Below are 21,698 nucleotides of genomic sequence, written 5' to 3'. Positions count from 1 at the left end.
GCACCAGAGGAGCTGTCCTCCCTGATGTTATCTCCAGCTGCCCTGCCTCAGAGCTGGCTGCATCTCAGCTCCAGGCAAGCTGTTCCTGGGGAGCATTATGCATAGCTGTTTTCCCCCAACTGCCCCACCCCAGAGGTGGCCGCATCTCAGGGCTGGGTTTCATAGATTCACAGATTTCCAGGCCAGAAGGGACCATTGTGAGCATCTCGTCTCACCCCCCTGTATCCCACAGGCCAGAGAACGGCCCCAAAATAATTCCTGCATCAGAACTTTTAGAAGAACAGCCCAGCTTGATGTAAAAACAGCCAGAGACAAAGACTCCGCTGCGTCCCTTGGGGAACTGGCCCCATGGATAATTCCTCTCATCGGTCACAACTCGTGCCTTATTCCCAGTCTGACTGTCGATCCCTCCCTCTCTCCCCGGCAGACGATCAGACCCGGGTCGTTCTGAATCTCTGCACGGACGAAGGGCAGACGGACTATATCAATGCCAGCTTCATCCAGGTAACCTCCTCCCTCAGCAGCAGGGGGCGCTCTCCCCTCGCACCAGAGCTACCCCCCTAACCCAGTGCAGCACTAGGGGGCGCCGTGCTGCAGGGGGTGTGCAGGGGATTCAGCAGGGGGCACTGGGCTGCAGGGGGGAAATGGGGGCTCAGCAGGGGTGCTAGGCTGCAGGGGGGAATGGGGCCTCAGCAGGGGGCAGGGTGGGGGCTCAGCGGGGGGCACTGGGCTGCAGGGGGGAAATGGGGGCTCAGCAGGGGGTGCTAGGCTGCAGGGGGGAATGGGGCCTCAGCAGGGGGCAGGGTGGGGGCTCAGCGGGGGGCACTGGGCTGCAGGGGTTGGGCAGGGAATTCATCAGGGGGCGCTGGGCTGCAGGGGGTGGGCGGGGGCTCAGCAGGGGGTGCTAGGCTGCAGGGGGATGGGGGCTCAGCGGGGGGCAGGGGGGGCTCAGCAGGGGGCACTGGGCTGCAGGGGGTGTGCAGGGGATTCAGCAGGGGGCACTGGGCTGCAGGGGGGAATGGGGGCTCAGCAGGGGGCACTGGGCTGCAGGGGGGAAATGGGGGCTCAGCAGGGGGCAGGGTGGGGGCTCAGCGGGGGGCACTGGGCTGCAGGGGTTGGGCAGGGAATTCATCAGGGGGCACTGGGCTGCAGGGGATGGGCGGGAGCTCAGCAGGGGGTGCTAGGCTGCAGGGGGATGGGGGCTCAGCGGGGGGCACTGGGCTGCGGGGGGGCAGGGGCTCAGCAGGGGGGCACCGGGCAGCAAGGGGGGGCAGGGCCTCAGGGGGCAATGGGCTGCAGGGGGCAGATGGGGGTCTCAGCAGAGGGCGGACAAGGTGCTCAGCGGGGAATGGGTGGGGGGCTCAGCAGGGGGCGCTGAGTTGCAGGAGGCAGATGGGGGGCTCAGCAGGGGGTGCTGTGCTGCGGGGGGGGGCGGTCAGTGGGCGGCGCTGCCGTGCAGGTGACTTATTTCTCCCCTTGGTCTCCTGCCAGGGGGTAAATAACAAGCGATGCTACATCGCGACCCAGGGGCCGCTGCCTCACACCGTCCTGGATTTCTGGCGCATGATTTGGGAGTACGAGGTGAAGGTGGGTGTAACGCTCCTCGGGGTCCCAGGCCTGGCAGTCACCTGCTCAGCCCCGGAGCTGGGCGCCAGCGCCCTGACACCCCCGGCCTTTCAGCCACCCACGCACGCTCCTCTGGGCCAGGCCAGCCCAGTCCCAGATTCTGTACCTCCAAAGCTGCAGTGTGCACCCCAAACAGCCCGCGATCCTGAGGGGATTTCCCCTGCAAACCGACCCAGAACGAGGGTTTCTCCCACTTCAAAGGCTCTTACGCTGTCTGTGAACTGCTCCCTCTAAACGATCGGTCCCCGCTTGGCCGACTCCCTGCGGAGCACGAAATCTTCTCTCCTTCACCAGCCGGGGCAGGTTTTCTATCAAATAAGACATAAGTAATAAGACAGGCGTAATTTAAGCATGTTTTCCGCTACAAACACGATACATCCCGCACGTGGTTCAGACAGGTGTGATTTAACAGTTCCTGTGTGTGCGGGGTACCCCTTGCAGTTTCAGGCTGCGGTGTGCGCCCATGTGCCCTCTCCATGCCTCTGGCGTTGTGATTTGCGCCTCCAGACAGATCCACAGTTTGCAATTTCCGCACTGCCACCGGGGATCGGCTCCAGGGATACTCGTGTGGGTGCTGCTTCTCCATTGCGTGTGGTCCAGCCCACGGGTGGCGTGGGATCGGTGCCGGTGACCTTTCTTGCGGAGAGGCCGGTTTCCCTCCGTAGATCGTCCTCCTGCAAGTTTCTTTAGCCACTCACGTTTCTCCGGGGATGTTCTCCAAGCCGATTTCTTGCTGCGCCCAGCAATACAGGAAACCGTATCGCAGCCTCTCAGCCCACCTCTGCAAGGTCAGCTCACGTCTCACGCGTGTCCGCAGCTGGCTTCTTCGAGGCCCCGGATCTGGGTGTCACGGAGGGTGGCCTCGGAGCTGGGCGGAGAAGCAGCACACCGAATCAGGTGTATTTCCAGGATGGGCCAAGGAGCGGAACAGGTCTGTCCCCAGTGATTTTCCCGATTGGCTTCGGAGCGCGTCTGTCGCATCGTTCCTTGCGCAGACCCCGGCGACGGAGCTGGGCCAATCTAATGTCATAGGGTCCTGCCCCTCGTCTTTTCCGGTGGGCCACAGAATTTGGTGTGGGTGCTTCCCCCCCTGCCCCTTTGCTGTCACCAGCCGTTTCCCACACAAGGATATTCAGTGGCTCCGGGCCAAATCTTTCTGCATTCAGCAGAGTTTCCTGAACGGGTCTGCGCAGCCAAATCCTGCGCCGCGAATACTCAGAGGTGTCGTGACCTGGTTCATTTTCAGCCACGGGGCAGCGCTGCTTTCCCGCCGGTGGGGCTTCCTGGCTGCGAGGCGTTTGGTGACTGAGCCCAAGGCTGAACGATTTTCTGGTTTGGGCACGTGTGTTACAGGGGAAAGCAGGGCCACCCAGAGGAGTCAGGGGGCCTGGGACAAAGCAATTTCGGGGACCCTTTCCATAAAAAAAAGTTGCAATACTATAGAATACTATATTCTCATGGGGGCCACTGTGGGGCCTGGGACAAATTGCCCCACTTGCCTCCCCCAGCAGCCCTGGGTGAGAGAGCCTGTCTGCTGAGCGCTGCTAGGTCCTGGGAGACCTCCAAGTCCTTTGCTTTTCTCGCCACACTTGGGAGTGCTCCAGATCTCTAGAGCCCTGCCGGGGTATAAAATTTGTGCAGGTGTCCACATCCACAGAGGCGGATATTTGTGGATTTGCAGGGCTCGACGGGTCTACCCGATTGAACCCTTCAAGTTGGAGCTGGTTCCTCTCCGCTAAGTACATAGATACCCATTGGGCAGAATTTGCACGGTCACATCGGTGACAGACCAGGCTGTGTTCTTCTGACAGCCTCTAGGCCCCAAATTCCATCCCACAGAGTGCTGGCGAAGAGAAGGACCCGTGCCAGGACCAGGACAGGTGCCCATGTGGATGCCACCCACTCCCAGAAATTTGCTGGTGATAGGACAGCTGCTACGAGGGAGGGATAGCTCAGTGGTTTGAGCATTGGCCTGCTAAACTCAGGGCTATGAGTTCAATCCTTGAGGGAGCCATGTAGGGAACTGGGGTAAAAATCTGTGTGGGGAGTGGCCCTGCTTTGAGCAGGGGGTTGGACTACATGACCTTCTGAAGTCGATTCCAACCTCCCACAGCTTTTGCAGAATCCAAGGGCTTTGCAGCTCTTGGCACGGCTCAGAAGCTGCAGGGATAACACTTGCCACGTGGCCCGCGGGGCGGCCTTGTGTGACAAGTGGCTTTATGCATCACTTTCACCAGTAACTGCCCGCACACTCGTTTGTCTCCCTACAATGCCGGTCCAGGATCCCACGTGCGCTGCCTCGGCACTTTAGGAAGCTCGCAGCCATGCAGAGGCCTCCTGGGCGTGGAATCAGGATGGCCTCCGTCTTTTCATCCCATCCGAGCCATCGAGACCGCGTTGAAGCCGACGTACGAGGCTTTTCACGGCAGAATTCGGCGCCGCCGGTTCACTAGCCGGGGCCCGAAAGCCAGGCCTGGAGCTGAAGCTCGATCATCTCCTGAAATCCTGCGAGCACCTTCTGTGTTTCCTGCTGTCAAGGTTCCTCTCCCACTCTGAACTTTAGGGTACAGATGTGGGGACCTGCATGGACATTTTTAAGCTTGATTACTAGCTTAGATTTGGTAACACTGCCACCATCCAGAAATTTCAGTGTCTGGAACACTTCCAGTCCCCCAAAACCTTCCCCTCCCTGGGCAGCCTTGAGAGGCTTTTTCACCAAGTTCCTGGTGAACACTGGTCCAACCCCTTGGATCTTAACACAAGGAGAATTTAACCATTCCCCCCTCCTTTCCCCCACCAATTCCTGGTGAGTTCAGATCCAATCCGCTTGGATCTTAAAACAAGGAAAAATCAATCAGGTTCTTAAAAAGAAAGCTTTTAATTAAAGAAAGAAAGGTAAAAATCATCTCTGTAAAATCAGGATGGAAAATACTTTACAGGGTACTCAGATTCATATAGCCCAGAGGAACCCCCTCTAGCCTTAGGTTCAAAGTTACAGCAAACAGAGGTAAAATCCTCTCAGCAAAAAGGAACATTTACAAGTTGAGAAAACAAAAATAAGACTCAATGAGTTGCCCAAGACTATCTGAGCGTCACTCCGGCTCCGGCTCATCGATAAATTTCCTTCCCTGGCATGAGAGAGACAAGAGCCTTTATTGGCCCAACTTCTGCTGGGGAGAGAGACGAGCTTTTGAGCTTACAAAATGAAGACAGTCCCATTCTGCTAGCGCTGCGTGGCTAGTCCGCAGCAGCCCCGCCCCAGAGGTGGCTGCATCTCAGCACCGGACAAAGCGATCCCTGCATGGTGTTATGTGCGGCTATTCCCCAGCCACCCCACCCCAGAGGTGTCTGCATCTCAGTGCCAGGCGAGCCATCCCTGTGTGGCGTTATGTGCGGCTGTTCCCCAGCCACCCCGCCTCAGAGGTGGCTGCATCTCAGTGCCTGACGAGCTGTCCCACTCCTGGATACACCTTTGTGTAACTGCAGCCTGGGAGCAGAACAGGCCAGGAAAGGGTCGGAAATTTAACTGGGTCCTGCTGCTGATTCAAATGGACCAAGATCCGGTGTCTTCTGCAGATGAACTGCTACCCCAAGGCCAGAGAGCCAGGCTCCCAGCTAAATCTGTTCCTCCTGAAATAGTCCCGCTTGCATAGGGATGAATTTTGAGAAGTTAGGGGCTTTCTGAAACGGCCCCCCCCACGTTACTCTTGGGGGGGGTAACGACCCTGCAGGACGTGGGCCGGCTGTTGTGAGTTTGTCAGGGCTCAGGTGAGAGCTGTTTGCAAAGAACTCTCTGTGTGTGTGTGGGGGGGTGCCAAGGGGAGCTAGGACTCCTGGGTTCTCTCCCGTGCTCTGGGAGAGGAGTGGGGTCTAGTGGGTTGTGTGTGTGGGGTGCTGGGACCCAGGATGCTGGGTTCTCTATTCCAGCCCAGCCAGGTACTGTTTGGAGCATGATCCTTCTCGCATTCTTTTCCTAACTGTTTCATTCCCTTCCTTCCTTCCAGGTAATTGCCATGGCCTGTCGGGAGGTGGAGATGGGGAAGGTAAGTGTGGGGGCCAATCCTTGCCCACCCCCATCCCCTGGCTGTGGAGAGAGTCTGGGGGGTGACCCCCACGGACTCTCCGTGAACTGACTTTCCCTCCTTAGAAAAAGTGTGAACGCTACTGGCCGCTGAAGCAAGAACTGCTGCAAATTGGGCCCTTCTCCATCGTCCAGGTACCAAGGAGGAGTTGCAGGGGCAGCCTGGGGGGCTCTCCAGGAGAGAGACAAAACTCCCCTTCACTTCCTGTCCCAGACTGCTGCTGGGCAACTCCATCCTGCCCCAGAGGTGGCTGCATCTCAGCTCTGGGCAAGCCCTCCTTGTGTGGTGTTATGTGTGGTTGTTCCTCAGCTGCCCCACCCCAGAGGTGGCTGCAGCTCCGCTCCAGATGATCGGTCTCTGTGCAGCGTTATATGCAGCTATTCCTCAGCTGTTCCTCACCTCACCCAGAGGTGGCTGCAGCTGTGCTTCTGTATAGAGACATGAAAGGCGTTTCATAACCCTGCAATGTCAGCACCCCCTGAAGCCTCTGTCTGCCGCTCGGCTTGTCTCTGTCTCTCAGATCAAGGAGCAGGAGCTGAATCCAGACGTGATAGTCCGCACGCTGAGCGTCAGCTTCCAGAACGTCAGTGAGCTGGGGGGGCATCATGCTGTGGGAGTGGGGTGGGGGGCTGGGCAGCGGGTGCTCTCGCTTGGCAGGGATGGGCACTGGGGGGCGCTCTGCTGTGGGGAGTGGGGTGTGGGGCTGGGCAGGGGGCACTCTCCCCCAGCAGGGGTGGGCACTGGGGGGCGCTGTGCTGTGGGGGGCTGGGCAAGGGGTGCTCTCCCCCAGCAGGGGTGGGCACTGGTGGCACCGTGGCATGTGGAGCAGGGCCGATGCTAGTAATTCCCTCCCCAGGAGGAGCGGCCCCTCACCCATTTCCAGTACGTGGCCTGGCCGGACCGCGGGATCCCGGACAATTACAGCCATTTCCTGGAGATGATTGAGCACATGCGATTGAAACAGGGGGACGACTCAGCTCCCATCTGCGTGCACTGCAGGTAGGGGGCACTGTGCTGTGGCAGAGGGGTGGGGGGGTCAGCAGGGGATGAGTGGAGGGAGGGCCCAGTGGTCCCCATTAGCCCCTCAACCGGGATGGAGAGAGACAGCAGTCTTCATAGCCTGGGTCTGCTAGAAGAAATTAAGCCCCACCCTCAAAGAAGCCCCTCCCACAAACCAAACCCCACCCCGACTGCCTCCCTCTGCCATGAACACCGCCCCCTTTCTGCAACCTCAGAAATGGCGCAGAGCAGTCGTTGAATGGCCAGCGGTAGGGTTCAGAGTGAACGCACAGAGATGGACAGAGTCCCACCCAAACAATGATCATTAGCATCCAGAGTTTACACCGATGTCAAAATGAATCAAGTCCCCATTTAACACCAAACATTAGGGTTCCAACTTAACAGTCGCGGTTCAACACACCACACCCTCATTTAAACCTTGAGTTTTAGGATCCATGTCAAAGTGTCCCTATCTCAGCCCCAGTTGTTATATTTCAGAAGTAATGGTCAGACTGAAATGAGCTATGTCCCCATTTGAAACACAATCATTAGGCTTCAGAGTTAACGGCCTTGTTGAGATGAGCTATAGCCCCTTTTAAAAACATAATTATTAGGGTTCACAGCTAACAGCCATGCTGAGACAAACCATGACCTTAGTGAAACACCAGTCATTAGGCTTCAGAGTGAACAATCCAGCCATCTAGGTGGATGGTGTCTGCTGAAACCTATACTGTCAGTCATTAGGGTTCAGAGTGAACACCTACCAAAGATGGATTTGAATCTTAACTCTGGTCATTAGGTTTCAGAGTGAACGTACACCAGCGATGCATCAAGATTGTAGCCGTAGCCATTAGGTTTCAGAGTTAACACCCACAGGCAGTGTGTGTGGGGAAGGGCCCCTTCACCTCCAAGAGGGATTTGATTGGGGGGCTGTGAGGGAATTGTTTTTCACTCATTTCCTTCCCGCTCCCTCCCCCTGGCAGCGCTGGCTGTGGCCGGACTGGAGTGATCTGCATCTTGGAGCACGTGAGACACCTCCTCCTCCAACAGGTACTGCGCGTGTCCGTGGGCATGGGCGTGTGTCCGACCCATGGCTGCCCCCTGCCAGACTCGCCAGTCTTCTCCTGTTTTTCAGAGCATCCCCCCGAATTTCAGCATTTTCGACATCGTCCTAGCGATGAGAAAGCAGAGACCGTCGGCCGTCCAGACGCTGGTGAGTCCCGCCCGGTTCCCCTCCGTCGGACGCCCACACAGCGCCCCCTGCGGGGTGAGGTGGGGCTGGGGACGCTGGGAGCCCCCACTCCCCTAACACGGCCGTGTCCCCTCTGTCTGACAGGAGCAGTACGAGTTCCTGTTCCACGCCGTGGCCGAGATGTTCCGCTCAGCCCTGGCCACCGCCAAGTACGAGACCCTCAAGGAGGTGAGAGGGCCCCGGGGCAGGGACACACGGCGCAGGACCCATCCCCTCCAGCAGGGGGTGCAGGGACACACACAGCGCAGGGCCCATCTCCTCCAGCAGGGGGCACAGGGACACACACACACACACATAGAGCGCAGGGCCCGTCCCCTCCAGCAGGGGGCGCAGGGACACACACACACACACACACACACACACACACACAGCACAGGGCCCATCCCCTCCAGCAGGGGGTGCAGGGACACACACACACACACACACTGAGTGCAGGGCTTGGCCCCTCCAGCAGGGGGCACAGGGACACACACACACACACACAGCGCAGGGCCCATCTCCTCCAGCAGGGGGCGCAGGGACACACACAGCGCAGGGCCCGTCTCCTCCAGAAGGGGGCAAAGGGGGACACACACTGAGTGCAGGGCTTGGCCCCTCCAGCAGGGGGCACAGGGACACAGATGCACATGCACACACACACACAGCGCAGGGCCCATCCCCTCCAGCAGGGGGCGCAGGGACACACACGCACGCGCACACACACAGAGCGCAGGGCTCGTCCCCTCCAGCAGGGGGCGCAGGGACACACACAGCGCAGGGCCCGTCTCCTCCAGCAGGTGGCACAGGGGGACACACACACACACACAGAGCGCAGGGCCCGTCCCCTCCAGCAGGGGGCGCAGGGACACACACGCACGCACACACACACACACACACACGCACACACAGAGCGCAGGGCTTGTCCCCTCCAGCAGGGGGCGCAGGGGCACACATGGCACAGGACCCATCCCCTCCAGCAGGGGGTGCAGGGACACACATGGTGCAGGGCCCATCCCCTCCAGCAGGGGGCGCAGGGACACACACACACACACCACCCCCCACCACAGGGCATGTCCCCTCCAGCAGGGGGCGCAGGGATATACACAGTGCAGGGTCTGTCCTCTCCAGCAGGAAGCGCAGGGAGACACACACACACGCAGAGGGTGCAGGGCTTGTCCCCTCCAGCAGGGGGCGCAGGGACACACACACACACACACACACGCACACTGCAGGGCCCGTTCCCTCCAGTGGGGGGCGCAGGGACACACACGGCCCAGGGCTTGTCCCCTCCAGCAGGGGCGCGGGGACAGGGACACACACACAGTGCAGGGCTTGTCCCCTCCAGCAGGGGGCGCAGGGACACACATAGTGCAGGGTCTATCCTCTCCAGCAGGAAGTGCAGGGACACACACACACACACACACACACACACACACGCGCAGAGGGTGCAGGGCTTGTCCCCTCCAGCAGGGGGCGCAGGGACACACACACACACACTGCAGGGCCCGTTCCCTCCAGTGGGGGGCGCAGGGACACACACGGCCCAGGGCTTGTCCCCTCCAGCTGGGGCGCAGGGACAGGGACAGGGACACACACACACACCCCGCCGCAGGACCCATCCCCTCCAGTGGGGGGTGCAGGGACACTAACTCTAACCCGGTTATGATCCCCCCCTGCGATCTAGCCCTCATCCCCCCCATCTCCGAGCACCCCCCATTTCTCCTCCCCCCCAGCCTGATTTTTCCCCCAGGTCCAGCCCCCTGGGCCCCTCCCCCAACTTGAGGAAGTCCCATGCGCCTTCCTTCCCCTTTCGATTCAGCCCCGGTGTAAACAGCTCCGTCGGCCTGTGCGGTACTGGGGGGGTCTGGATCCTGGGGGCCCGAAGGGTCTCAGGGGGAAGAGTGTGAATCAGTGGGTGCACTTGGGGGAGGTGCGGGGGCAATTGGTGGGGGAGGGCTGGGGGGCAGGCTGGAGCAGTTGGGCAGGAAGAGATCCGGAGTGCAGGGGGGTCTGGAGCAGTCGAGGAGGCGGGCAGGGGGCAGGACTGGCAAGGGGGGGTTAGTTCCCCTCCCTTCCCCATCCCTCCCCCCATAAGGCTGAAAGGTGGAGCAGGAAAGGACTGGGAGAGGCCCTGGACCCCAGTCCCATATCCTGGCTTCTGCCTCATGCTCAGGGCTTGTGAATTATCTCTGCTGGGGGGGGCGAGGGGAGAATGGGGCCTGTCCCCTATGGGGGGCACCAGCTCCCATCTGGCTCCACAGGGAAGAAGCCCACAGGGCTGAGACCCTGCAAGTTTGGTTCATAGGCGAGCTGGTAACATAAAGTGCTTGGGAACTGGCGCCCCCCAGAGGGGACAGGCCCCTGCACCATTCCCTGCCCCCCGAGGCAGCCAGTCCCTGCCCTGGGGCCGATGGGAACCGGCGCCCCCAGAGGGGACAGGCCCCACCCCCCATTCCCTGCCCCCGAGCCAGCCAGTCCCTGCCCTGGGGCCGATGGGAGCCAGCACCCCCAGAGGGGACAGGCCCCTTTCCCTGCCCCCCTGAGCCAGCCAGTCCCTGCCCTGGGGCCGATGGGAGCCAGCACCCCCCCAGAGGGGACAGGCCCCACACCCCATTCCCTGCCCCCCGAGCCCGCCAGTCCATGCCCTGGGGCCGATGGGAGCCAGCACCCCCAGAGGGGACAGGCCCCACACCCCATTCCCTGCCCCCCGAGCCAGCCAGTCCCTGCCCTGGGGCCGATGGGAGCCAGCACCCCCAGAGGGGACAGGCCCCACATCCCATTCCCTGCCTGTCCCTGCCCTGGGGCCGATGGGAGCTGGCACCCCCCCCCCCCAGAGAGGACAGGCCCCACACCCCATTCCCCGCCCCCCAGGCCCTGCCCTGGGGCCGATGGGAGCCGGCACCCCCCCCCAGAGGGGACAGGCCCCACACCCCATTCCCTACCCCCCTGAGCCAGCCAGTCCCTGCCCTGGGGCCGATGGGAGCTGGCGCCCCCCAGAGGGGACAGGCCCCAGGCCCCACGCCCCATTCCCTGCCCCCCCGAGCTAGTCAGTCCCTGCCCTGGGGCCGATGGGAGCCGGCGCCCCCGTAGGGGACAGGCCCCATGCCCCATTCCCAGCCCCCCGAGCCAGCCAGTCCCTGCCCTGGGACCGGCCACCTGGATGGGTGCATCTGGAGAGGGGCTGGTGTGTGGAGCGATGGGGGGCCGGGTGGAGGCTGTGGGGGGGCACTCTCTGTTCCTCCCCCCAGCCACGCTCTCCGGCACCGACAGGGTTAATGGCCCTGCACCCGCAGCCCGTTGTCACACTTCCTGCGGGAGGAAACGAAAAGCCGGTGTCAGCACCAGGCTGGGAGGTCTCTCCCCCACCCCTGACTCCCCCCTCCCCAGCTCACCCCTTCCTCTCCCTGCAGAACCAGCTGCCCCTGTACGACGACGCCGTGTCCCTGCGCCGCCCTGCGCCCCTCAACAAACACAGCAGCATCTTACGGTGAGTGAGCAGCCAGATGCAGCCACCGCTGGGGTGGGGCAGCAGGGGGAGCAGCCACACATAACGCCGCCGGGGGAGAGCTGGGATGCAGCCACCACCTTAATACTGCAGCAGCTGCCAATGTAGCCTGGAAATGGGTAGTCATTAGGGATCAGAGTTAACACCCCACTGGGTGTTAGCTGCAGCCCAGGAGGGGGCTCTGAGCACTTCCCTCCCCAACCCACCCCTCCAATTAGCCGACAGGCTGCTTGCTTGCTACTTTCTGTTTCCCAGAAATAGACTGTGCTGAGTATCTGCTCCCCCTGCCCCCCCTCCAGCCCCAGGGCTACTAGTTACAGGACGGGCGGGGGAGGGGAGCCGGACTCCTGGGTTCTCTCCTTGGCTCGGCCTTGGGTGGAGCATGTCTGTCGCCAGTGGTGCTACCCCCCCCTTCCTCCCCTCCACCCAGGAGCATCTCGGTGCCATCCGAACCTACCCCGGACCTGCCCCCCAAGATGAGTGACACCTACGCGGTGGTGAACAAGTTCCGGCGGGGGGGTGGGCTGGCGGCGGCCTCCTCCCAGGAGACCAGGCCTTGCGGGGGCAGCCCCGAGTGGTCCTCCATCGACCCCAGCGGCTTTGGGGGTCTGCAGGCCAGCTACTCCTTGCCTGGGAGCCCCGTGAAACGCCTGCCACCCAGCCCCAGCTGCAAATACACCCCCCACTCCACCAGTGCAGGTACAGCAAGGGGACCCAGGAGTTCGGGACCAGGGGTCTGATGTGGGTAGGGAGGCAGGAGGCTGGGGCCAGGACGGACCATAGATCTGATCTTGGGGGGCAGGGTGGAACCCCAGAATCCAGAGCCAGGAGGAACCATGGGTCTGATCTGGAGGGGGGGATGGGACCCAGGAGTCCAGGGCCATGGCTCTGACCCAAGAGTCCAGGGGTGGCTCTGACCCGGGGAGGTGGGACCCCAGCTGTCCAGGGGGGCCATGCTCTGATCCCTGCCCATCTCTCTGCTCCAGGTGACGCCAGCCCCCAGGGCCCCCCTTCGCCCTGCCCCAGCCCTGGGCACGGGAAGACCCAGCTACACACTATGAAACCCCCGGTGAGTTCTGCCCCCGCCCCATGGGCCAGCAGCCCTCTGCCCAGCCGGAGGAAGCCAGTGTGGGGGTGTGTGAGGATTCGGAGTCAGGATGCCAGGGTTCCCTCCCCCACTCTAGGAGGGGAGTGGGGCTGGGTGGTTAGAGCAGCAGGGCTGGGAGCCAGGACTCCTGGGTTCTCTCCCCCTCCCCGGGAAGGGAGTAGGGGTCTGGTGGTAAGAGCCGGGGGGCCTGGGAGCCAGGACTCCTGGGTTCTCTTCCCAGCTCCTGTCACTCATTTTTCCCCATCTCATCTGCAGGGTTTTGTGGCATCTCCCCCGAAGAAGGGTGAGTGAGATGGGTGCAGGGGGGCTGGGGAGGGCCAGAGCTTACAGGGGGAGGCTAGTTTGGTACCTGGATGGGAAACCCTGGCAATCGAAGTGCATGCGGCATTCATCACGGCCTCGCGCGCACGGCTTCCCCAGCCACAGCTGCAGCTCTGCGCTGGCCGAGCCATCCCTGTGCAGCGTTGTGTGTGGCTGGGCCCCAGCCGTCCCACCCCAGAGGTGGCTGCAGCTCAGCGGCGGCCCTAACACGAGCCAGGGAGGCTTCATTGTTTTCTTCTCCGCCAGCCTCCAGCTCCCCCCGCCTTGCGTCTACAGACAGCTACGAGGCCGTGGATGCCTCCCCTGGAAGGGGCTGCAGCCCCCTCGCCTCCCCAGGCAACGGTCTCGGTAGGACAGGGGTGTGGGGGGAGGGGTACAGGTAGGGGGCAGCCTCCAGGATTGGGGGGGGGGGGGGGAAGTGCAGGCAGGCCCCTGGCTCTGATTGGGGATACGGGGGAGAGTCCAGGGGGAGGGGACGCAGGAATCCTGGGACCCAGCAGCAGTTTGCATCTGGGGAGTCTGGACCGGGGGTGGGGGGAAGGTAAAGGCCCCCCCTCTTCATTATTGTTTCTCCCTCCCCCAGGCTATAACTTCCGCATTGGGAAGCCAAAAGGACCCCGCGACCCCCCAGCTGAGTGGACAAGGCTATAGGGGGCCTGTAGGGTGGGTGGAGGTGTTGGGACCTGTGCCCCCCCACCCCAAGGCCAGATGGACTCAGCCGAGCCACGGCCCCAGCATCACCCCCCGGCACAGAGCGAACCGCCACCAACTGACACCAGGCTGGCAGCCAGGACTCCAGGGTTCTCTCCCCGGCCCTGGGAGAGTCGTAAAGAACAGCACCATTAACTCTCGAGCTAGGACCCACAACTTGGGGGCCCGCCCCCTCTCAACCTGGGGAGCCCTGGTAGCTCTACCCTGGCAAGACGGGAATGGCCGTGAACAGACAGCAGCAGAAACCAGACAAAGGGTCGAACTAAGCTGTGTATTAACGCAGACCCTACAAAAATAAAAGTGTGAAAACAACAGCTCTGCTGGTGCTTCCCCCTCCACCGCAGGGCGATACCCATGGGGCCGGGGCCTGAAACCACAGCTGGAGACAGCGGCATCCCTCTGGGTTGGGGCCCGGCCTTTGCACTCCGACGCCCAAAATGACTCCGGCTTAAATTCCCAGCCAGCGACGAGGGAGCTCCCCTGCAATCTCCGGCTGAACGGGCTCCACATCCTGTGTCCAAGCGTGACGGAGCGCAGCCCAGCGGCCACCAGAGCAGGGGGACGCTCTGGGCTGGGGGCGCCCCTTAGCTGGCGCTCAGGAACTGCCGCTTGCGGGCCGTGTTGGTGTAAGGATGCCAGCGCCACTCTACGTCGGCCGTGGCTGCCTGCTCCAGCGTGCCCAGCTTGATCATGTACACTGTAACGAAGGAGGGGTGAGGGGTCAGCGAGGTGCCCCTGGGAAGCACCTGCTGCTGGGAGACAGGCAAAGCCGGGGAGTCCCCTGCCCCAATCATTCAGGGGGTTAGGGGCAGGATGGGACAAATTTTCTGTTATCATTTGATGCCCATGTGTGCCTCAGTTTCCCCTGATTCTGCAAGGCTCCCTGGCATTGGGGGGAGCTATAAACCAGCTCTGGGGTGCATCTGGCCACCCAGGCTGCCACAACTGGGTCATTCAGCAACTGCTGGGAAGAAGACAATCGACAAGGGGCCCCCCTGGGGTTGCGGGATGGGGAGAGGGGGCTGAACCAGAGTGCCTTGAATTCGGCGAGGACACTGATCTAACAGGCAGCGCAGAAACTAGGGGGAATGAGGCTAATCACTGGGACACGGTAATACCAAGGGACAGAACATAGCAGAAGCACAGAACCAGTCATGCCAGGAGAGCGGCACTAGATGTGAAAGAAAACGTAGACTCAAAATCTTAAACGAACCAAACTGTCCCATGAAATCTCTCTGGCTTATAACTCCATGCTTGAATAATAAGACTAGAGCGGCAGGGATAGTACCAGCCGCCTGGTCATGATGGTGACAGTGACTGAAATGCTCAGGGAGACGAGAGAGGCCATAAAAATAAAAAAACCCAGTAATGGGGATTTCAACTACCCCCATATGGACTGGGGCATGTCCCCTCAGGACGGGAGGCAGAGATAAAGTTTCTTAACACCTGAAATGACCTCCTTGGAGCAGCTGGGCCTGGAACCCACCAGAGAAGAGGCAATTCCTGATTTAGGCCTGACTGGAACACAGGATCTGGTCCAAGAGGTGACCGGAGCTGGATGGCTTGGTAATAGTGACCATAATCTAATGAGATTTAACATCCCTGTGGCAGGAAAAACACCAGAACGGCCCAACCCGACAGCGTTTCATTTCAGAAAAGGGAACTACACAAAACGAGGCAGTTAGTGGAACGGGAATTGAAGGTTCGGCGCCAAGAGTGAAACCCCTGCAAGCGGCGTGGAAACATTTTACAGACACTGTAACAGAGGCTCCACTTAAAATGTATCCCCCGACTTAAAAACACACAGTAGGAGAACCAAAAAAGAGCCACCGTGGCTAAACAACAAAGTAACAGGAACAGTGAGGGGCAAAAAGCAGCCTTTAAAAAGTGGACGTTAAATCCTAGTGAGGAAAATAGAAAGGAGCATAAACGCTGCCAAATGAAGTGTAGCCAAAGAACAGCAAATTATTTTTAAAGTAAATCAGAAGCAGGAAGTTGTTAACTAAGCAGTGGGGTCACTGGCCGATCGAGGTGCTAAGGGAGCACTCAAGGATGATAAGGCCATTGCAAAGAAACTAAATGAATTCTTTGCATCGCTCTTCATGGCTGCAGATGTGAGGCAGACTCCCAAACCTGAGTCTTTTTAGGTGACAAATCTGAGGAACTGTCCCACACGGAGGTGTCATTAGAAGAGGTTTGGAAACAAATTGATAAACTAACCAGTCACCAGGTCCAGATGGGATTCAGCCAAGAGTTCTGAAGGAACTCCAATGTGAAATTGCAGGACCTAACTATGGTATGTAACCAATCATTTAAATTAGCTTCTGAACCAAATGACTGGAGGGTAGCTAATGTGACACCAATTTTCAAAAAAGGGCGCCAGAGGTGATCCCAGCAATTACAGGCTGGTAAACTTGACTTCAATTCCGGGCAAATTGGTTGAAACTCTAGTAAAGAACCAAATTGTCAGACACAGAGATGAACATAATTTGTTGGGGAAGAATCAACACGGTTTTGGTAAAGGGAAATCGCGCCTCATCAATCTACTAGAATTCTTTGATGGGTCAACAAGCATGTGGACAAAGGGGATCCAGTGGTTCTAGTGTACTTAGATTTCCAGAAAGTCTTTGACAAGGTCCCTCACCAAAGGCTCTTAAGCAAAGTGAGGTGTCATGGGATACGAGGGAAGGTCTCCTCATGGGTCGGTAACTGGTGAAAAGACAGGAAACAAAGGGTAGGAATAAATGGTCAGTTTTCAGAATGGAAGGGGGGTAAACACTGTGTCCCCCAGGGGTCTGTGCTGGGCCCAGTCAACATCCTCATAAACCATCTGGAAAAAGGGGTGAACAGGGAGGTGGCAAAGTTGGCAGACGATACAAAACTGCTCAAGATAGTTAAGTCCCAGGCAGCCTGCGAAGAGCGACAAAGGGATCTCACCAAACTGGGCGACTGGGCAAGAAAGTGGCAGATGAAATTCAACTTTGATCAATGCAAAGTGATGCACATCAGAGAACAGAATCCCAACTCTCCGTACACAATGATGGGTCTGAATTAGCTGTTACCGCTCGGGAAAGATCTTGGCGTCGCTGTGGAGAGTTCTCTGAAATCATCCATTCGATGCGCAGCGGCAGCCAAAAAACGAACAGAAGGTTGGGAGTCATTAGGAAAGGGAGAGATAAGATAGGAAATATCCTATTGCCTCTATATCAGTCCGTGGTTCGCCCACACCATGAATACTGCGTGCAGATGTCACCCCATCTCAAAATAGATTGATTGGAATTGGAAAAGGTTCAGAAAGGGAACAAAAATGATGAGGGGGATGGAACAGCTTCCGTATGAGGAGAGATTAATCAGACTGGGAGTTTTCAGCTTGGAAAAAGATGATTTGGGGGAATATGAGAGAGTCTGTAAACTCATGACTGGTGCGGAGAAAGTAAGTCAGGACGTGTTATTTACTCCTTCCAGAACAGGAGAACTAGGGGTCCCCCAATGAAATGAACAGGCAGCAGGTTTTTAACACAACAAGGCAGTATTTCTTCACACAAACACACAGTCAACCTGTGGAACTCCTTGACGGAGGATGGCGTGAAGGCCGAGACTATAGCAGAGTTCAGAAAGAACTAGATGATTTAATGGAGGACAGGTTCATCAGTGGCTACTAGCCAGGCGGCACAGATGGTGTCCGCAGCCTCTGTTTGCCAGACGCTGGAATGGTGCGACAGGGATGGTCACTCGATGATTCCCTGTTCTGTTCATTCCCTCTGGGGCACCCTGGAATTGGCCACCATCAGAGGATAGGACACTGGGCTGGATGGACCCTTGGTCTGACCCAGCCTGGAAGTTATGTTTTCATGCGGGGCCCCCAGAGACGTGACTCACGTTTCATCTCGAAGCGCGGCCCCACCTCAGACGGCTCAATGTTGCGATGGTCCAACTCTTGTAAACGTGGTGCCTGCGGGGGGCCCAGGAGGATGGGTCACCCAGTGTGGGCCTGGCTCCCAGCCCCCGGCCAGCCCTCCCTCCCCTCCCAGAGCTGGGAGAGAACCCAGGTGTCCTCACACCCAGCCATCCCGTGTGGTGTTATATGTGGCTGTTCCCCAGCTGCCCCCGCCCCAGAAAGTCGGCTGCACAATGGGGCAGGCCTGGCACCTGAAGGAGATGTAATCGTCCTGGTTGGCGAAGGTGATGACCCGCTTGCTGTCCTCTTTGGGCACCGGGAAGAGGTACTTGAGGATGCTGCAGACCTGAGGGCAGAGACGAGAAGCGCTGGGTTTGGGGGGGAGGGGAAAGGAAGGGGGAATTGAGACCCTACACCAACAAGCCCCCCAGGAGACCTACAATAAACACACTGCCAACAAACATCCCCAGAGACCCACAATGTCAAAGTGGTCTCTGTCCGCTTCCCCAGGCCCTAGAAGACCCTACAATAACAATGCCAGGCTGGGCTAGTCCAGAAGACCCTACAATAATACAGCCAGCCCAGACAGTCCCAGACGACCCGAAAGGACCCAGCCACCCCTGGCTGACCGCTGGCCCAGGCGGAGGTGAAGTTGTGGAAGATCAGATGGGTGGCTGGCCCTCGGACATGGTGCCGATGTCGGGGACTTCGTGCCGCATCACCACGTTGCAGAGGGTGAAGAACGCCGTGGGGCCGAAGGGCAGGTGAGAGCGATCAGCCCGTCTGGAAGGAGGGGGGCGGTTAGTAGGGCGGCTGGATGGAGCTGCCCTCCAACACCCCCCCCATTCATCAACCCCACAAAGCACAGCCCCCCCAGCGAAAAGGCCCTGCAGCCCCCCCGCCTTGGGACCCCCTAGAAATAACAGCAGAGGGGAGCCCCTCCAGAATCCCAGACAGAGGGAAGGCAAGCCCCCTCCCCCTCTGGCTGCCAGCAGGCACAGACAGAGGGGAAGGGGAGTCCCCCAGCAGGCCTCACCCCACCCCCAGCTCCCACAGACAGAGGGAAGGGGGAGTCCCCCAGAGGCCTCACCCCACCCCCAGCTCCCACAGACAGAGGGGAGGGGGAGTCCCCACAGCACCCCCCGGCTCACCCGGCTGCCCGCGTGTTCATGCAGCACCAGCAGGTCCGTGACGCCGTTGGCCTTGCAGGCCTGGAGCAGGGCACCCACCTCATGTCGCCCCGATTCATGCGCTGGGCGCCCCGGCAACACCAGCTTCATCTCCTGTCGCCGAGAGAGGGGAGTGTGGGGGCTGTGAGAGAGACCCTAGAACAACAGACTGCCTCTCCCTCAAATGGCTCACCAACAACACAGCCGGCCCCCCTGCCCCCAGGAGACCTTACAATAAACGAAACCGGCTCTGCCCACCAGCCCCAGTCCCCGGGAGGCCCTGCAGAAACAAACCGGTGCCCAGGATGACCCTACAACAACCATGCCAGCCTGCCGAGAACGCCGCTCCCCGGGAGACCCCTATAATAACAAACCCAGGTCCTGTACCTTGGCGAACATCTTCAGGCGGGAGCTGGGGTCACGTGAGGTCGTGATCATCACCTTGGGGTCCTCCACGCCCGCCCAGCGATACTCATCATCCTGCTGCGTCACCAGCCCTGCCGCAGGAGGCAAGGGGTTAACGGTGGGGGCGTGGCCTCTGGCTGGCCACGCCTGGCCCATTTACATGGAGTGGGGGGGGGGTGGGGGGTTAATTTTTTAATCTCGCTAGGGGGTGGCGAATTTCTCAGAATCCAATTAAAAACACACAAAACAGCCCTGGAGGTTTTCATTCCTGAAAGAAAATGACTTTAAACCGAGCCAGACATGTTCGATTTGTGTCCATATATCTCCATGTCACTGTCCACCGCCGGGACCCAAAACACGGAGGTCGGTCAAGGAAGAAAAACATGGCAGAGAGAGGCATCCAAACAGGATTTCAGGCTGTTTCCTTTGGGTGGTTTGACATGCGGCGTTCACAATTTCTCTTTTAACAGTTCAAACACTTTAACTTTTCAATAATCAGCCTCTGCCGTCGTTAAATAATCCCTGTCCGACCCGCCTCATGCCCCAGCAATTCCCACAAGTGAAAACTTGAAGAGAAGATTTTTAAAAGCTTAAAACCCAAAATGAAGATTTAAAGAGTTCAAGATCGAGGGGACAAAAAGAAGTAAAAACCATTGCTTTGCGCAACTAATTGAAAGAGCTACAAATCAGGGAAAAAGCTTACGAATAATCCTCAACATTATCCACTGAAATTACAAAAAAAAAATCACATTCTGCCCAGCCTATTAGAAGGGCTGGATAAAAGGGGTGAAAAATTGATTAAAACATGGCTTGGATTTGAAACGCCCGAATTTATTGTACAAAGGAAGCGTTGGTGGAAATTAGTTAATTTGAACGGATTGTTTCTAGCCTGTGTCCCCTTTGGGATTTTAGAGCTAGTAGATCTCGTCCTCTCCCACCGAGGTTTTATTCAGAGATGGGAAGAGGAAACCAAGCAACTCCTGATTGGTTTTTCAACCCGGGGCAAAGCTATCATTGACCTGAGCTCGGTGAATAGACGGACGCAGAGCAAATGGGGGGAGGAAGCCTTCAGCAAATGGGTACCAGTAACGACCCCCTGGTTCGGGGCTTTCTGGCCCGTTATATACGTTTTTAAATACAACATAACTGACCATGCCAGATTCAAGTGAGTTCAGCCCTGAACGGAGGCGGTCGGAATTTCAGGTGGATTTTTAAAAAGAAAAACATCCAAAATCCGGCACAAATTAAAAAAAAACCTACAACAATCTGTTTTTTATCCACACTGGACACGGAAGCTCTGGGTTTAACTGGCTCGGCTGTGTGAGACCAACACCAGCTCCACCCCCGCCCCCCTGCCATGATAATGGGTCTATGGGGCTGACACTCATGGCACCATCTGGCCCCACGGGGGAGGGGTGGGGTCTGTGCTTCATCTGGCTCCACGGGGCTCTGAGAGTCCAAACAGGGGTGACCCACTCCATGTTTCAGGGCAGACGAGCAGCAAAGGGTCAGGAAGGACACAGGACAATGCTGACCAAGGGTGTTGGGGGGGGTCCTCGCTTGGGGGGAGGAAAGGCACCTCCCCCCTGAAACCCCCCCTCCCCCCAGACTCACCTTCTGCTCCTTGGTCATCAAACTCGATGGACCTCTGCAGTGCCAGAGCCTCCCGGCGCAGCTCCGGAGGTAGCAGACGATTCTCTGCAGGGAGGAGTCAGAGACTGAGATTCCAGACAATCCCCCCACTCAAATCCCCCTCCTTGGTCCTTCTACCCCAATGCCGCCTCAGGACAGGAGGGGGCTGCAGGTCGGGAGTGAGGGGCACCGGGAGAGAGGAGGGGACTGCAGATCGGGAGTGAGGGGCACCGGGGGGAGGGGAGAGAAGGAGGCTGCAGGTCGGGAGTGAGGGGCACCGGGGAGAGGGGAAAGAAGGAGGCTGCAGGTCGGGAGTGAGGGGCACCGCGGGGAGGGGAGAGAAGGGGGCTGCAAGTCGGGAGTGAGGGGCACCGGGAGAGAGGAGGGGACTGCAGATCGGGAGTGAGGGGCACCGGGAGAGAGGAGGGGACTGCAGGTCGGGAGTGAGGGGCACCGCGGGGAGGGGAGAGAAGGAGGCTGCAGGTCGGGAGTGAGGGGCACCGGGGAGAGGGCGGGGCTGCAGGTCGGGAGTGAGGGGAACCGGGGAGAGGGGGGGGCTGCAGGTCGGGAGTGAGGAGCACCGGGGGGAGGGGAGAGAAGGGAGGCTGCAGGTCGGGAGTGAGGGGCACCGGGGAGGGGGGGGGCTGCAGGTCGGGAGTGAGTAGCACCGGGGAGAGGGGAGAGTAGGTGGCTGCAGGTCGGGAGTGAGGGGCACCGCGGGGAGGGGAGAGAAGGGGGCTGCAAGTCGGGAGTGAGGGGCACCGGGTGAGGGTCCGTACCGTCCAGCGCCCGCCTGAGTTGCTCCTTCTTGGTCTCGTGGCGCGGATCCGATCCTCCTGCGCCCGCCGGTACAGATACTCCCGGCGCAGCCGGGCCTCGCGGCGCAGCTGGGCGGGACACACCGGGAGCGGGGGGGTGTTAGTACAGAGATGGGGGGGCAGGGAGCTCCCTCTCCCCTAGCGGGTACCAGCCCCCGCCCGCCCCACATGAAGACCCTACAACAGCGCCAGG

General features: G+C 59.4%; 1 protein-coding gene and 1 pseudogene across 1 annotated transcript in view; one reads left to right on the top strand and one right to left on the bottom strand.

Annotated features, from left to right (window-relative positions):
* Positions 1-13,895, top strand: part of LOC115643341 (tyrosine-protein phosphatase non-receptor type 18-like) — a 22,850-nt gene extending 8,955 nt beyond the window's left edge. Inside the window, exons 3-17 of the mRNA XM_030547253.1 lie at positions 428-504; positions 1,492-1,587; positions 5,631-5,669; positions 5,774-5,842; positions 6,229-6,291; positions 6,565-6,707; positions 7,691-7,757; positions 7,843-7,920; positions 8,044-8,127; positions 11,349-11,425; positions 11,874-12,142; positions 12,430-12,512; positions 12,807-12,834; positions 13,119-13,220; positions 13,456-13,895. Of these exons, the coding sequence (XP_030403113.1) occupies positions 428-504; positions 1,492-1,587; positions 5,631-5,669; positions 5,774-5,842; positions 6,229-6,291; positions 6,565-6,707; positions 7,691-7,757; positions 7,843-7,920; positions 8,044-8,127; positions 11,349-11,425; positions 11,874-12,142; positions 12,430-12,512; positions 12,807-12,834; positions 13,119-13,220; positions 13,456-13,523 (1,343 nt within the window). The 3' untranslated portion in view covers positions 13,524-13,895. The remainder of the gene's footprint in view (positions 1-427; positions 505-1,491; positions 1,588-5,630; positions 5,670-5,773; positions 5,843-6,228; positions 6,292-6,564; positions 6,708-7,690; positions 7,758-7,842; positions 7,921-8,043; positions 8,128-11,348; positions 11,426-11,873; positions 12,143-12,429; positions 12,513-12,806; positions 12,835-13,118; positions 13,221-13,455) is intronic.
* Positions 13,841-21,557, bottom strand: LOC115643350 (annotated as a pseudogene).
* Positions 21,558-21,698: the final 141 nt, after the last annotated feature.

Source organism: Gopherus evgoodei, unplaced genomic scaffold, assembly GCF_007399415.2.
Source record: "Gopherus evgoodei ecotype Sinaloan lineage unplaced genomic scaffold, rGopEvg1_v1.p scaffold_57_arrow_ctg1, whole genome shotgun sequence".
In the NCBI taxonomy this organism is placed as follows: Eukaryota; Metazoa; Chordata; order Testudines; family Testudinidae; genus Gopherus; species Gopherus evgoodei.
The sequence above is the reverse complement of the archived record's forward strand: the minus strand, read 5'-3'. Positions and strand labels throughout refer to the sequence as shown.